The 14,109-nt window shown below is 43.3% G+C and overlaps 1 protein-coding gene across 1 annotated transcript in view; it reads left to right on the forward strand.

The window, feature by feature from the left end:
- LOC147799314 (ERC protein 2-like) overlaps positions 1–13,670 on the forward strand; it is a 43,302-nt gene extending 29,632 nt beyond the window's left edge. The window contains 8 exon segments of the mRNA XM_087135431.1: positions 108–286; positions 1,462–1,485; positions 3,096–3,231; positions 4,193–4,324; positions 4,895–5,055; positions 12,958–13,072; positions 13,074–13,103; positions 13,653–13,670. Coding sequence (XP_086991557.1) covers positions 108–286; positions 1,462–1,485; positions 3,096–3,231; positions 4,193–4,324; positions 4,895–5,055; positions 12,958–13,072; positions 13,074–13,103; positions 13,653–13,670 — 795 coding nt within the window.
- Positions 13,671–14,109: the final 439 nt, after the last annotated feature.

Genomic DNA, 14,109 nt, shown 5'->3' on the forward strand with positions numbered 1-14,109 from the left:
GGGCACGACGAGCTATTGGCTATTTTAATGAACATACGTGAAGAGACTTTGGACATCACAATGATCCTTTTTTTTTTCAAGATGTGCATCATCTTCTTGTTTTTCAGCTGCGAGAGGACAAAGAAGAGGAGGAGAAGAGGGCAGCCAAGGCCCTGGAGGAAGCCACGGCGAGGCACAAAGACGAGACGGCCAAGACGCAGAGCGAGGTGGACCGCCTCCTGGAGATCATGAAGGAGATGGAAGGGGAGAAGAACGACAAGGACAAGAGAGTGACGGAGCTTGAAAGGTACGCACAGGCAGTCGGGAAAGGAGAGGTGGGAGCTTGGATTGATCCTAGTCCTCCGTGAATACCACTGGACCAGTTGTAAAATCCAGATTATCCTCCTTGTTCAGATGGTGGGGGAGCTAAGGTTTGTAAGCTGCTTAGCAAAGGACTGTTGGGAGCTTGGATCAGTCTTGGTCCTTGATAGATACTAATGGAGCAAGTCCAAAGGTCAGAACGTTCCTGCAGTGGTTAGAGTTTTGTGCTCAGAAAGGTGTGAATGTGGTTAAACAGTACTGATAGATCAGTTTCAAAATTCAGACTACTTCATCGATAGAGTTCCATTCAGAGGAAGAGAGAGCTGACAATGAAGGCAAGAGAAGGCATTGATCTGTCTTTAAAGCCTCTTTCTTACTAATAGAGCTTTTTTCAAGGTTAAGGTCTTTAGTAAGAGTGGTCTGTTCAGAAGATGAACAGCTGTTCAGGAAGGAAGGAGATAACATCTCTGATTGTCTTAGATACTGTGAACCGTATACCCTCGCTTACCTGTCACTGAACATTTTCAGAACTTGGAACCATCCTTCATGGTGCCTTTAAGAAGTTTTGAAACCATGGGTGATGCCATGTGTAATGAAGGAAGGAGGCAAGGCTTTGATCTACGGAGCTTAAGATCAAAATTATGGGTCACAAGAAGTTAGCAGATGGCATAAAAGAAATTGACTTCTATAGCATTAATCTGTTCGGTGCTTGAAAGCTTACCCCTGTGGTCATCATAGCCAGAGCTGGAATTGCATATACATGTACCGGTACCTGGATTCTCAAGAATAATAAAAAATCAGTTAGACTCCCCTGCCAGTGTTCCCTGAGGTGAGGACATTTAAGGAAACCAGTTGTTACTGCTACAATAGGCTGCTGATGCAGAGCAGTAGCTGTCACGTCGACATAGTCATACCTTTGTTGTCCCATGGTGTACAGACTGCAATCAGATATCCGAGGGTGTTCTATTGGTCTGTGAGACACGTACGGCCTGTGGAAGACACTCCTGTCTTCAAGTGTTTGGATCAACAAAATGGAAACCTCTTTTTTTAGGGAAAGCATTGTATTTTTGTATGGCATGCAGTGAAGTGATTTTTAACATGTTGTTACGAGTGTTCTCATCAAATTAACCTGTAACCTTTTATACCTAACTCATAATGTAGTATAATCAGGAAGCATTGTCCGGGGTGAGTTTTTTTGTTTTCTTTGCCTGGAATCAGTTTGTCAATCCATGTCGTTAACTCAAGGTTATCTGTTTCAAAATAGAAGGTTTTTTGGTTTGTTCATATTGTACGCAGTGTGCTTGTGCCACTGTTTCCCTGGTTTCTGTCACTTGTATCGTAGTGCATTCATATCTATATTCTGTTTTCAGCTTTGGAAAAATTTGTGGAGTTGTCATCCCTGTTTGTTGTCGTGGCAGTTGTTCATTCATACCGTTAGGTAACATGCTGTTGTTGCGCATGCATCGGGGCACAGAGCCTGTTGGAGATGTTGTGGTACTTTTTTGAGTTGGATTAATTGTGACTTGAGAATGAATTCCGTGCATAAGAAATTCCTGTGAGGGTAAGACTGTAGAAATATAATATTACGCATGTGAGCCCTTTTTTCAAGATGTATTTTTTTTTGTATGTGTGCGTTGGGAGATGTTAATTTATTTAACATCTCCCCATAATTAATTTATATAACCGGCAAAACCTGTTATATAAATTAACATCTCCCCAACGCAAAAAGAAATACATCTTGAAATTGTTAGCGGTACCCGCTGCTTCACCTGACTTGGACCGGCCAGCTGACCCCGGCAAGCTCGGTGGTCGATTGGTTAAGACGTCTGCACTAGTAAGCAGGAGGTTGTGGGTTCGAGTCCCACCCGAGTAAGCTTGTGACTTTTTCTCGCAAGCTCTCAGACAAGCACTGAGCATACAGTGTTTATTAATATATATGTTGGGTAAGGGCAAAACCCGTTATATAAATGATAGCCCTTGTTGAACATGGGATATTTCTAAAAACATGTCGTTGGTTTCACCACGAAGTGACGTATCGTGGATAGTTGCTGCACCACGAAGTGACGTATCGTGGATAGTTGCCGCACTACGAAGTGACGTATTGTGGATAGTTGCCGCACTACGAAGTGACGTATCATGTGTGTAAAGTCTATGGATGGTACGTCACTTCGTGGTGCACCAAAACAATCCTATCCATCACTTCGTGGGGAACCCGACGATGTGATGTTGCCTTAGAATGCATGAACATGGAGTCGTAATTTTATTTCCACCATACTTTCATTTTTGTTTTGTCTTGTTATGGTTTTGTATGTAGAAGCACATAATTTTTTGTTCATTTGCATTTCGTGGGCATATTGTCACACATAGTTCATCTCATTTGGTATGCCTCAAACTAGTAGTCTTAAAAATCATGGTAGGAACAGCATCATTTGTAATCCATATACGTATGTAATGTTATGCTCACATTTAACACCCTGGAAAGTTTCCTGAAAAAGCTATCTGACCACATTCAATGAAACATTAAAAAATATGGACACTAAAATTGGCAAGTTTCTATTCACAGAATTGATATGGTATTTACACCGAACAAATCTGTTCTGCAAAAAAAAAAAAAAATTGTTTTTTAGGGGGACAAGAAAATGGGATCCCGCTCATTATTATGGAGCAAAAGACAGAAGAAGGGGCGGGGGACAGACCAAGAAATCGAATATCCCAAGCATCCTTCCCCCAGGACAGTCCACTTTTGCAGGTGTTCAGTGTAAAATTTCTTCTCGTTCCGTGGTTGCATCCCGCAGTCAGCTGAAGGACGCCACCAAGAGGCTGACTGGGGTCAAGCGAGACCAGCAGCTGCAGAAGAGGAAGAACGCCCAGCTGCTGGAGGAAGCTCGGAGGAGGGAAGGCGAGCTGAGCACAGACACGCAGCAGCTCCAGGTGGGCCGAAGACGGGGAGGTAGAGGGGCAGTCAGAATTATGTGATTCTACCTCACAGAAGAAGTCCTGAGTCGCCAGAGTCACTTTTGGATTGAAAACCCTTTAAAGAATCTCGCACGATGTCAATCAATACAAGCCCTCACCAGTTTTCAATCACATGTTGTCTTTTTTGTCAGGGTGCAAAATTGAGTGATATATATGAAACAGACTGCTTAGTTCGCCTTGTCTGATACAACTTTAGTCAAATTACTAAAAAAAGTTACCTTAAGACTCAGTTTGTGGGGATGGATAGCAATGGTAAAGGCCTTTTGAAAAGGCTGACCAAACTTGAGGATAGCCTAGGTCTTGGGCTTGAGTAACCCTAATAGACGTTAAATATAATGATGTCATGCTGGGTTTACGTATGCGCTTTCCTATAGGTCATATCCCACCTTTCTACTGTAGGAAAGTATGTAAACCAAGCATGTTGTCACGTTAGGGGTCTGCTGTTAGCAACAGAACCCCCACTGTTTCTGCCAATTATCACAGTTCATAACTTGGTTCATAACCGAGACATCATGGGTAGCTCAGTCACTGTTGAGCAACCTTGGATTTTGACTCTTGACTCCTAGAGGAACCGGAAAGGGAGGGTTCCTGGCTGGTCACACCGAGTAAACCCTGAGGAGCCATTGATTGTGTAATGAATAGAACATGAATAATAGCCACAGGTACACGGGGGGGGTATAGCTGGGCAAAGGCTCTGACATCGGCTCTTTGCTTTCAGCTCACCTACAAGGTGGTATTTTGCCGAAGGTGGCAATACTCGGAGCAAATATAGGGAACTTAAAATCATTTTTCATCATTGCTTGACTCGCCATTGCCTCTGAATAAAAACCAGGGTAGGCTTCAAATATCCACCCAGTCAAGTGAAGGATTAAAGTAAATTCCTGGACCTCATATGATGGAACTGCTTTCCTCACAGACCTTTGTCAGGCAGAGAGATGAGAGGATAGAGGAGCTGGAGGAAGCTCTGAAGGAGAGCGTCAGTATCACGGCCGACAGGGAGATGGTCTTAGCCCAGCAGACGCAGACCATCAGTAACCTGCAGAGACAGGTAGGCTGTCGGGGGTGCAATGACGCTGATTTGTCACGATAGGATGAGCATACTGGTTACACCATTCGGTGCGCTAGACAGTTACATGTCCTGAACAGGTTGAACACAGTTCAGTTATGGCCAAGCATTATGATTCACATTTTCCTTTTGCTGTATCACCGAATCCTCAAATTCACATTTTTCAATGGTTCCTTGCCATGTTAAAGAAACTGTTTCCGAGTTCCAGCTGCAATAGGTCTTTACATTTTGGAAAGAAATTCCAGTCGAGAAGGGGTTAAGTCTGTTACCACCCGTACCCTCATGATGTGCCGTCTTGTGAACCCACAGGCAGCACAGTGTCTTTAATACAGTTTTTTGTACACAGGTCAAGGTTTGAGCCCGCCTTTTTCGGATTTCCTCATATGTTCCGTTGCATTTGATCCAGAGGCTTTGAAAGTAGATGCAGTTCATAAACCAAGGCTTCTTGGTGCAGGCATCTGGTTCCAAGAGACTGACAACCACGGGACGGCAATTAGATATCTAGCTAGGTACCTTTGTTCTTGTATTTCCCTCGCCCTCTTCTGCTTTCAGATCGACAACCTCAAGAGAGAGCTGGAGCAAGTCAAGAAGCAGCTCTCTACGGCCAGCAACAAGCTGTCCACCACCACCACCGTGCTACGGGAGAAGGAAGCCAAGCTGAGTGCCTTGCAGACGGAGCGGCGGAAGACACTAGAAGAAGCCATGGAAATGAAGTGAGTTTTGGGCGGATAAAGCCCAGTCCGAATCATTTGAATTGACAGCCTTTTTTTGGTCAACACCCAAGCGACTACAAGAGGGGGGGTGTATGTTTTCACATCAACAAGGGTTCTTTGGTACGAACTCACTGCGCCCACGCTCACATTCACGTGCATGTGTGACTGATTTTGAGTGGAATGTACTATACACCGTGCGAGTGAACGAGCCCGGCTGATGAACTTCCAATCAGCCGGTCTCTTCTTTGCCTGTGGGGGGGGGTTTAACCTTGAGGCACATAAACCTTGGACATAATGATGACATCACGCTTTGTTTACATGTGAGCCTTCCCATGGGAGCCAGGGTGGATGATATGCATGTCAACGAAATGGGAAGTTGTCATGTCATTGGTCTATTCTGATAAGACTTCAGGAGCAGTTGCAAAGTCAGTCAGACGATGTTTGAAAACTGAACAAAGTTGTCAAGGTTTGACCTCGGGGCAAAGTTTTAAATCTAGTTAGTCACATGTTGAAGCATGGGTGTCTTTCGAGTCAACTCAGAAGTACATGTATTGAAGATATGGGATAAAATATGACTCAGAAATTGTTCTTGCTGCAGAGAGAGCGCCCCAAATTTCCAAACCTTGAGCTCTTTCCTGTTCAATACCTTCAATCATCTCCTCATTTTACTTCTATAATGGAGGGAATAAGAAACAAAAGAGAGACCAGATGTTGTAAATGGCGGCCTCATTTGGTGAAGTCTTGTAAGTTAGCGTACCCTTTGATCAGAATAAGCTGAAAATACCAGTTGCAGTTTGAATGGGATGGGTGGTTGTGTCCCAACAATGCAATGTCTTACAAATTCCTCTGAGATCGGTCTGTTTGGAAGACAGACCTGCTCAGTGGAATTTCGAATAATCCTTGAAAAGTTGATGCAAAACCAGAGTTCAGAAGCTGATCTGCTTGTCAGTTTGATTAACACCGTCACGTCTATATCTTCTTGGCTCTTCATAAATCAAAGCCAGGCTGTTGCTTGCTGCTGCAGCAAGGTGTGTCAGCACTATGCATGATTTTTTTTGGCAGTAACTTTGAGGAAGGAGACTAGGACTTCAGACTTTGAACTGCTGTCCATTGCTTTATCACCAGGAGCAAATTTTGTGGCTTTAAATTCATCAACAAAAGTTTGACTGAGCAAACAGAATTTACCTGCCAAAACCTATGATGATGTGTCTGATTTTAGCTGGTCCCCATTTGTGTGGAATTCTGCTTTTCACTGGTCTCTGTATGACAGTTCTCTGAAATCTTGGCCTGTGGCCTCCAACCATTTCATTGATAGTCACCCAAATGTGGAGAATCTCTGAGAAAGTTGGAACCCAGTCATCCGAAGTCATAATTCCTTGCTCATGGCTCAGTGGTAAAGCCAGGGTGAAACTTCTAAGAAGGATGCACACATTTTTTATTGGAGCACTGAAAGTTGGTGAAGTACACAAAATGTGTTCAACATTTCAAATGGGAGGGGGAAGGGAACAGAAAACGGGGGTTGGAGGGAAGCACATACCTCCACCTAGGGAGGGCCGTGTGTCACCCATGCCCCCTGTAGTTACACCACTTTTGTATCTGTCATGCGATAAAAGGGTTCGTTTATCAAAGTCCCTGTAACTTACTTGTGTGTCTGTTAGGCAATTCTGTCAGATACTTCCCTTTGCTGGCACGTAATGTAGAGGTTTAAACAAAAATGCTCTGACTTCAGTTCATTTCAGAATTGTGTTCCATACTTTACAGTCTGTGGAAAATACCATGACCAAACATCCACAGCGGCAAAACAAATTACGACCAGGTAAGATCTGCGTTGAACGGAAGCATGCCCTCATCACTTGAAAAGAGCCATTTGGTAGGGAGTGTTCATTTTGTGGGAAGCGACGCGACCTTAATGTGCGGATTTCATAGTCATTTGCGAACCAGCGAAGTGTTGTTCCCACCAAAGTAGCCTCCATTACTGGGAAAATGGTGCTGGTACCCTCTCTTGGTCCTGCTCACTGCTCATGCAAAGTAAATAGCTCTGTGTGCATAGTATTAGGCTGAGTAGCTTCCTTGGTACACACGGGAAGTCTGTCACTGCCCATTAGTCATAACTTAACTCACTTTGATGTTAATGATAGACCAGTTACGTGTCAGACCCAGATGTGTAGCCTTTCAGGATTATGTAGCCAGCATGCCAACATCTGTGATGAAGACTACATGTGGTAATGATTTGTTAGGTTGGATTCGGTGTAATGTCTTCTTTTGGTTTATTAAGTCCTGTTAAATTTTTTTTTATTAGGTCTTGTTGGGGTCCAAGTATGTTTGGGTGCGGGTGAAAGTTGGAATGGGTCCAAGTTGGTTTTTGGTCGAGTTGGCATGTGTCCGAATTGGTATTGGGTCCGAGATGGCATGGATGCGAGTTGGCTTGGGTGCGAGTTGGCATGGATGCGAGTTGGCATGGATGTGAGTTGGCATTGGTCAAGTTGGTTTGGGGTCCGAGTTGGCATGGATGCAAGTTGGCATGGGTGTGAGTTGGCATGGGTCCTAGTTGGTTGGAGTCCGAGTTGGCATGGGTCTGAGTTGGCTTGTGTCCGAGATGGTATTGGGTCCGAGTTGACTTGATTCCATTGAGACTTAGCCTGAAGCATGTCTATATTTAAGCATCTGTTAACTTTATAAAAATTAATGTAATTTGGAAGTCGGTAGATAAAAAAGGTTAAATGCGGGATTAATTCTGGCACGAAAGATCAACAGAGATTAGTGTGTAGGCTTTGATTTTGATCAAGTTCCCCTGGAAGGGAAATACTTTTGTATTATGTTCATGCCGACCTCTGAAATGTGTCTCGGCTTGCCACAGGCATGTGGCTGAAGTTATACAAGTCTCCAGTTAACACCTTTATTTGATAATGAGCAACCTGCACATTTCAAACTCAATCACAGTCACACTAATCATAAGACTCTGTGAAAATAGTAACAAATTTAGTGTCGGAGAGGCTGATTGGTCAGTATTTTGGCTTCCACCGCAGTGTCATCCAGTCACATTTCTGTTAGGAACAAGCTGCTCCAGCTGGCCTGGTCAGATTAGATTTATGCTGAAGCAGAACACGACTCTTATAAGCAGAAATGTCGTTCTGGCGGTTGTCAAATACTGCCAAAAGCTAAGGAGTTAACTCAGTAATGCATTCATTTGATTTGCAAACTGGATGAAATGTTACTCTTGTCCATTTCAAACCGTATCAAGCTTTTGAAAAAATTCCCACCTGCGTTCTGTTTATATTTGCAAGCATTAGCCGATCTGAGTCACAAAAGATTACGAGTTATGAGTCCGTTTTCCACTCGTCCCCCCCCAGTCTTATTAGATTTGTTGACTTAATAGAAATTTACTGATTCTCCAAACTAGTCAGAACAGTTGAACATTGACAACTTAATCATATCCAAGTTTGTTTTTTGCAGTCCCACCGTTCTTCATCTTTAACCTATTTGCCCACGTACTGAGAAGGCTTTCCAATCTCAGAAGGTTCAGTGAAGAGCAGTGGAACACATTATGACTCAATTTTGACATTTATGCACATGTATTTTCCTTTGCCGAAATCCCTTTACGACCCCTGCGAGGCACATTGTTTGGGGGTCCTCGGCTAGTTCTCATGATTCATGGCAAAAGTCTGCAGAAGCTTAGTGTGTTTCCTTTCTTCTCACACTCTATCCTCCGCATACCAGTCGGCTGCGTAAGGGGGGAAAAGGCAAAAAGCATTTGCCCGTCATTCTCTGTGGATTGCATCTTAAAGGTCTCTTTCCGTTTGTGCTGCTCCGAGAGGGTTAAAAAATGCAACGTAAATTTACAGAGTGGTTTTCAAAAATTGTTGCTAACCATTTGATGGGAACAGCGATATATCCCTAAATCACCATCTCCTCAAAGTTTATTTCTAGAATGCAATGCAGTTGGTGTAGTTAATAGAGTTTTTCCCACCTGAACATTCCTTCTGTGATAAGACCTAGAAGGCCAGCCTTGGAATCCTTCCAGTGTTAGTTTGATGCCAACAAAAGAATTGTCCTAAGTTTGCTGATGATGCCCTTCTTTAGGTTTCCACTTTTCTACCATTCACTGGGGCTGATTCGAATCGAATGTTTCCCTATTCGAATATTCAACCTTCAATTCTGTTCAAGTTCCATACTCTAGGATGGATTCTATATTGGACTGTTGGGATATCAGCTGCCTTTAAGTGTAAGGAATCTGCTTGAAATAAGCCTTCAAAGTGCAATTTTTATCATTTAAAAAAGAAAATTCTCCTTTATTTTTTATGAATTTTGAATTTGAAAATTGGAATTCGGAAAAAAACAAATATTTGGTAATCTATCAGATATGTGGATATTCAGCACAGCTCTACTATTTACCGTGAAAATCAGTCTGAGAAGATCTGTAACTGATACTGAAGTTGGCTTTGTAAGATGAAGTATGGATATATTGGTTAAATCCCTTGCTAATCCTATCCCATTAATTACTTTTGTCAACTAAAGCCTGAGATACATAGTAGATGTACCCCCCCTGAAAAATCACCTGTGTCCTCAACTAACTCTCCCCTACTAACTAAAACCTGCCTCTGGGGAACCATTTTAACTCCAGGGGAGAGCACCCAAGGTACCGTATCTGGCTGCCAATCAGAGTGGTTCCGAGCTGTCAGTCTGAGTGATTGATATTTTTGTCTGAGCAGGGAGGAGAAGACCACAGGTCTTACCTCCAAATCCTCCCAACCTCTGAAGTGCAGTCCACATCCCTCCCCGTTCTCTGATTGATGGACGGTTTGGTATTTTTTTCTCCTCGGTGGGCTGCTCGAGCCAGATCTAATCCCTGTCATATATCAATTTTGCCACAGTGCTAGGTATTTTTCAGCCTGTCAGTTCGTAAAGATAAATTGGGGTCAGACTGAGTAGTTCCTTTCAATTACAGAGCCAGTGAGGTGAAGAGGATTTGGCTCATTAGCTAGACAGTATCCAAAGTATATGATTTTCTGCAATTTTTTCATCTCCCCTCAAAAAAAAAGAAGGAAAAAGAACTCAGTGCCTCTTGGAAGTGTCATTCTAGTTGCCACACAGTGGCACATTCTGTTCCATGTAAAAGTGACATCCATGAAGATTTTTAGACACTGCAAACCATGTTCTTTTGTAACTTTTGTAAAGAGTTCATGAAATGCGCGCTGTGTTGGGCACTAGTGTTTTCAGTGTGTCCTTTCCGCATGTAATACTGTGATTACCCTGCAGTTTCACACCTGATACAGTACATCGCAAGAGAAACTTGAACCCAACTGGCCATTCCCTTCCTCAGCTAAGTGGTGTCGAAAATTAGATCAAAATGCATTTCCGCTTCCCCCCCCTCCACCCTCCTCAAAAAAATAAACAGCTTCCCTCGAGTTCACCCAGTACTCAAAAATGAGTCGGTGGACTTCACTTATCCTGAAAACATCGTGACCTAGTTTCCAACAAGCCACCCAAGTTTTTGTAACACTACACTGCACAAGTTTTAAAATCTGTGAACACTCCAATTCATAAAAATAATGTGGCTTATTAACCACAGACACTTAAACTTAATAAGCAGGACCATACAGAGCAATCTTTTCACCGTAGCTTAGACCGGAAAATATTGAATTCAGACTATTTTTTTTTTGGGGGGGGGTGTAATCAGACATCTGTTGTTTTGACAAGCTGAGCAGGGTTTCAGGTGACAGCAGCAGGTGTAGTAAGCAGCTTCAGACTAGCCAACAGACGACGACGGTGGAGAATCGTGCCAAGCCTGATACATGGCCCCCGGAGGGTGGGGGAGTCTTAAGCAGGGGGGCCAAGGTACTTTACTGTGTCTAGCAGCCAGTGGCAGGTCTTCAGTATGTTTGGGCCAGCAGGTGCTGACGGAAAGTGCTTTGCTGGAGGATGTAAACACATAGATGTGAGATTTTACATTGGGGGGGGAAGGGGGAATGGAAAAAAATTATTGTGGAAGTGTTTGTGATGTGTGATGGTTTATGTTAGTTTACATTATTGGAATTTTAAACATACATGCAATAATCGGTATATATGCTTATAATTGTATGTTCATAGTAGTGATGATAGAAATATCAAAGTAGTCCATTGTGGGGGCCATACACCACATTTGGGGAGCATGCAACTTACACTCTGCACATAGATTTTGTTCAGTACATTTTGAGACTGCATTGCATCGTGGGACCTTGCATTTTATCAGGACAGTAAGTTCAGTTTGGGGACCATTCATTGCATTCTGGGAGTGTGCCTTGCATTGTGGGACCTGCACTGTATTATTGGGACCACGCATTGCATTACGTGGGGGCAGTGCATTGCATCATGGGGACCGTTGCGCTGCATTGCAAGGCAGTGTTAACGTAAGAATACAGAAATGACCCAGGTCCTTTGACCCAAGAGCCGTTGCTGTTGGTGGGCATAAGAAATTGGTCAGGTGTGCACTCAGAAAAATGACCACTGAGCACTGGCGGGACATAAAAGTTAAGGTAGAAACATAGCGAAATCTTGTATTCAAGCATGGACCCTCTACTCAAGGGTCCGTGCTTGACAAACATTTCTGCAGCGTTTCCACTGGTGTAATCGAGCTTGCGGTAGAGTGAGCACATAAAAGGAAAGCCAGTGCCATCAAAAACCACTTCCAAGAAGTGTTTATAATCATCCAGTCTGTGAATTGGAACACTAACAAAGAAAGTGTTTTTCAAAAGTGAAAGGTTGGCGTGATCGTAAATTACAAATTATTGTTTCCAGAGGGGTAATTTTGGATGAATTTTCGGCTGTCTTAAATGTTGAAGCTGCGTGTGGTCTTCACATGCATATATCTGACATACATGTTTTCCTGTGCTGCATGCATTGGTGGCTTGTTGGGTCGGCTGTTTGTTTTATTCGTTCATTTTAATGTTTGAATGGTGATCTGGCATTTGTCAGCTAGGTGGTCTCCCGCTGTTCTTAAAGGAAATGTTGCTCTGTGTTTGACCCCCCCCCCCCCCCAAAATCAGCATTTTTACCCAAATGGTTGAACAGTCTCAAATCTGTTAAGCAACAACTCTGGTGTACATTGACACGTCAGTATTTGGGCAGAGGTTACAAGACTGTCTCCCCGACGACAGACGGAGCATACCGTTCAAAACGTTGAGTACCCTCCGCTTCTTATCAGAACCACACATACTCACAAAAGAGATTTTTCACATGGTGCTGCCGCAAAGCCATCACCTTTGCTTGCCACTTTCACTATGAAAAACTTCAACTCTCAACATCAGTACATGTATTTGTTGAGCAAGGGTCAGGAATAGAGTACAGCATGCCAGCAAATATATGTCCATATGACATAAGCATCTTTGGTCACGTCTAACTTCTCGTTGTGAATGTTAGCACTGTGCTGGGTACCAGTGCGAGGTCAAGCTATTTTAAGAAAAGACACAAGTCTTGAAGCTCTGCCATTAAATATAGTCTTTCTCCCCAGAAATCAAAGCGAAGCACATTAAGTACATTGCACTGTACATGTCAATATAATTTACAGGTATATTGCTCTTGCATTGAGGGAAAAACAGCTGCAAACTTAGGGTCTTGACAGAATTGGAACCTGGAGCCATGTCATTGAGCGACAGGTTTAAAGCATGTTTTTGGTTTTGTGAATCCTGATTAGATTAAAGCTTATTAGAATCAAAAAGCAGACACAACCGTTGTTTTTAATTGTTTAAAACTTATTTTATAAGTTCCTCGAACGTCTTTAGGATAAATCCAGCAAAATTTTTGAAAATCAGGTCCTTGGTGGTAAACGTGAAGCCAAGAACTGCTCCTTCTTCGATTGGAATCTGCTCACCAGTTCAGCAGAATAAAATGCAGTGTTTAACCATCATTTCCTCTTTCCTTTTACAGACAAGAAGCAATAACCGCAGCTATTGGGGAGAAAGATGCCCACATAGCCCTCCTGGAGCTCAACCGGAAGAACCCCAAGGCCTGTGAGGAACTTAAGGGGCTGAAGAAGGAGAAGGGACGCCCTGGTACAACTCCTCAAGGATGAGGTATGTCTCCTTTGTTTTGTGTTGGTTCTGAGGGATAAGAATCCATTGCCCCTGGCTTGCTTGTAGGGATACTGTGTGTCATTTGGAGTGTCCACTTCCTTCACGCTTTGTCTCGTCGGTGCAAGCGATCAAAACGTACAAAGTGCAATGGAAGATTTCTCATTGGCCAGTGATATTATGGGCACAGTGATTACTCAAAATGGACAGATAACTGTATTAGGCCAAATTCACAGGGTTTTGGTTCACGCACTGGTTCTCGCGCTAATGCCTTTTACACATTAATTGTGCGCGTGAGGTATTCACTTCGGTACTCGATTGCCTATAAATGGTTCTCGACCTCCTTTTTGCTTGGGATATATAAGCTTAAAATGTGAGATATTGGGGCTCTGCAACACTGTGAAGTTTTGTGGTTGCAGCAATTGCAGTAATTCTACGGTCCAATTTTGGTGGCAGCTATCCTACGACCGCTGGAGTTGAGATGTACATGTAGTTCATGATGGCGAAAAAGTACCCCAACATGTGGTGGTTTTCCCATGTTGTCCCGTGCAGTTCATTTTGTTCCGGTGAACCGTTGAGAAGGAGGGCAGGGGTTTAAATCATGTCCCAGTCGCAGAACGGTATGGCAGCCATACGTCAACCCAACGGACCCCTGCCCCTTGCTCTGTTGACACACCTCTCCAACCCTAATTAGATACGCACCTACTCCCCCCCATCCCTACTATACTCAAAAAATGGCTTTTAGGTCATGCAGTGGGGATCTTGGAGGGGCGACGATGATATCCGGCAACTTAATCTTATTCAGGAATTTTTTTCTTTTACGAGGCTAGTTTGATGCAAGGCCACGACAGATGATGGATGTACACCATGAAGCCCTGAAAGTGTTACCCTTTTCCCTTTTTTGTCCCTGCCTGGTTTTATTCCCGCTTCACATGGTTGTTCCCTGTAATTGTAATCAAGGATCCCTTCCACTGGAAATTTTTATCATGAAAATGATAAAGACTTGAAG

The sequence above is a fragment of the Acanthaster planci genome, linkage group LG04 (genome assembly GCF_054643075.1).
Source record: "Acanthaster planci isolate LZ-2023a linkage group LG04, COTS_SCS, whole genome shotgun sequence".
Lineage (NCBI taxonomy): Eukaryota > Metazoa > Echinodermata > Asteroidea > Valvatida > Acanthasteridae > Acanthaster > Acanthaster planci.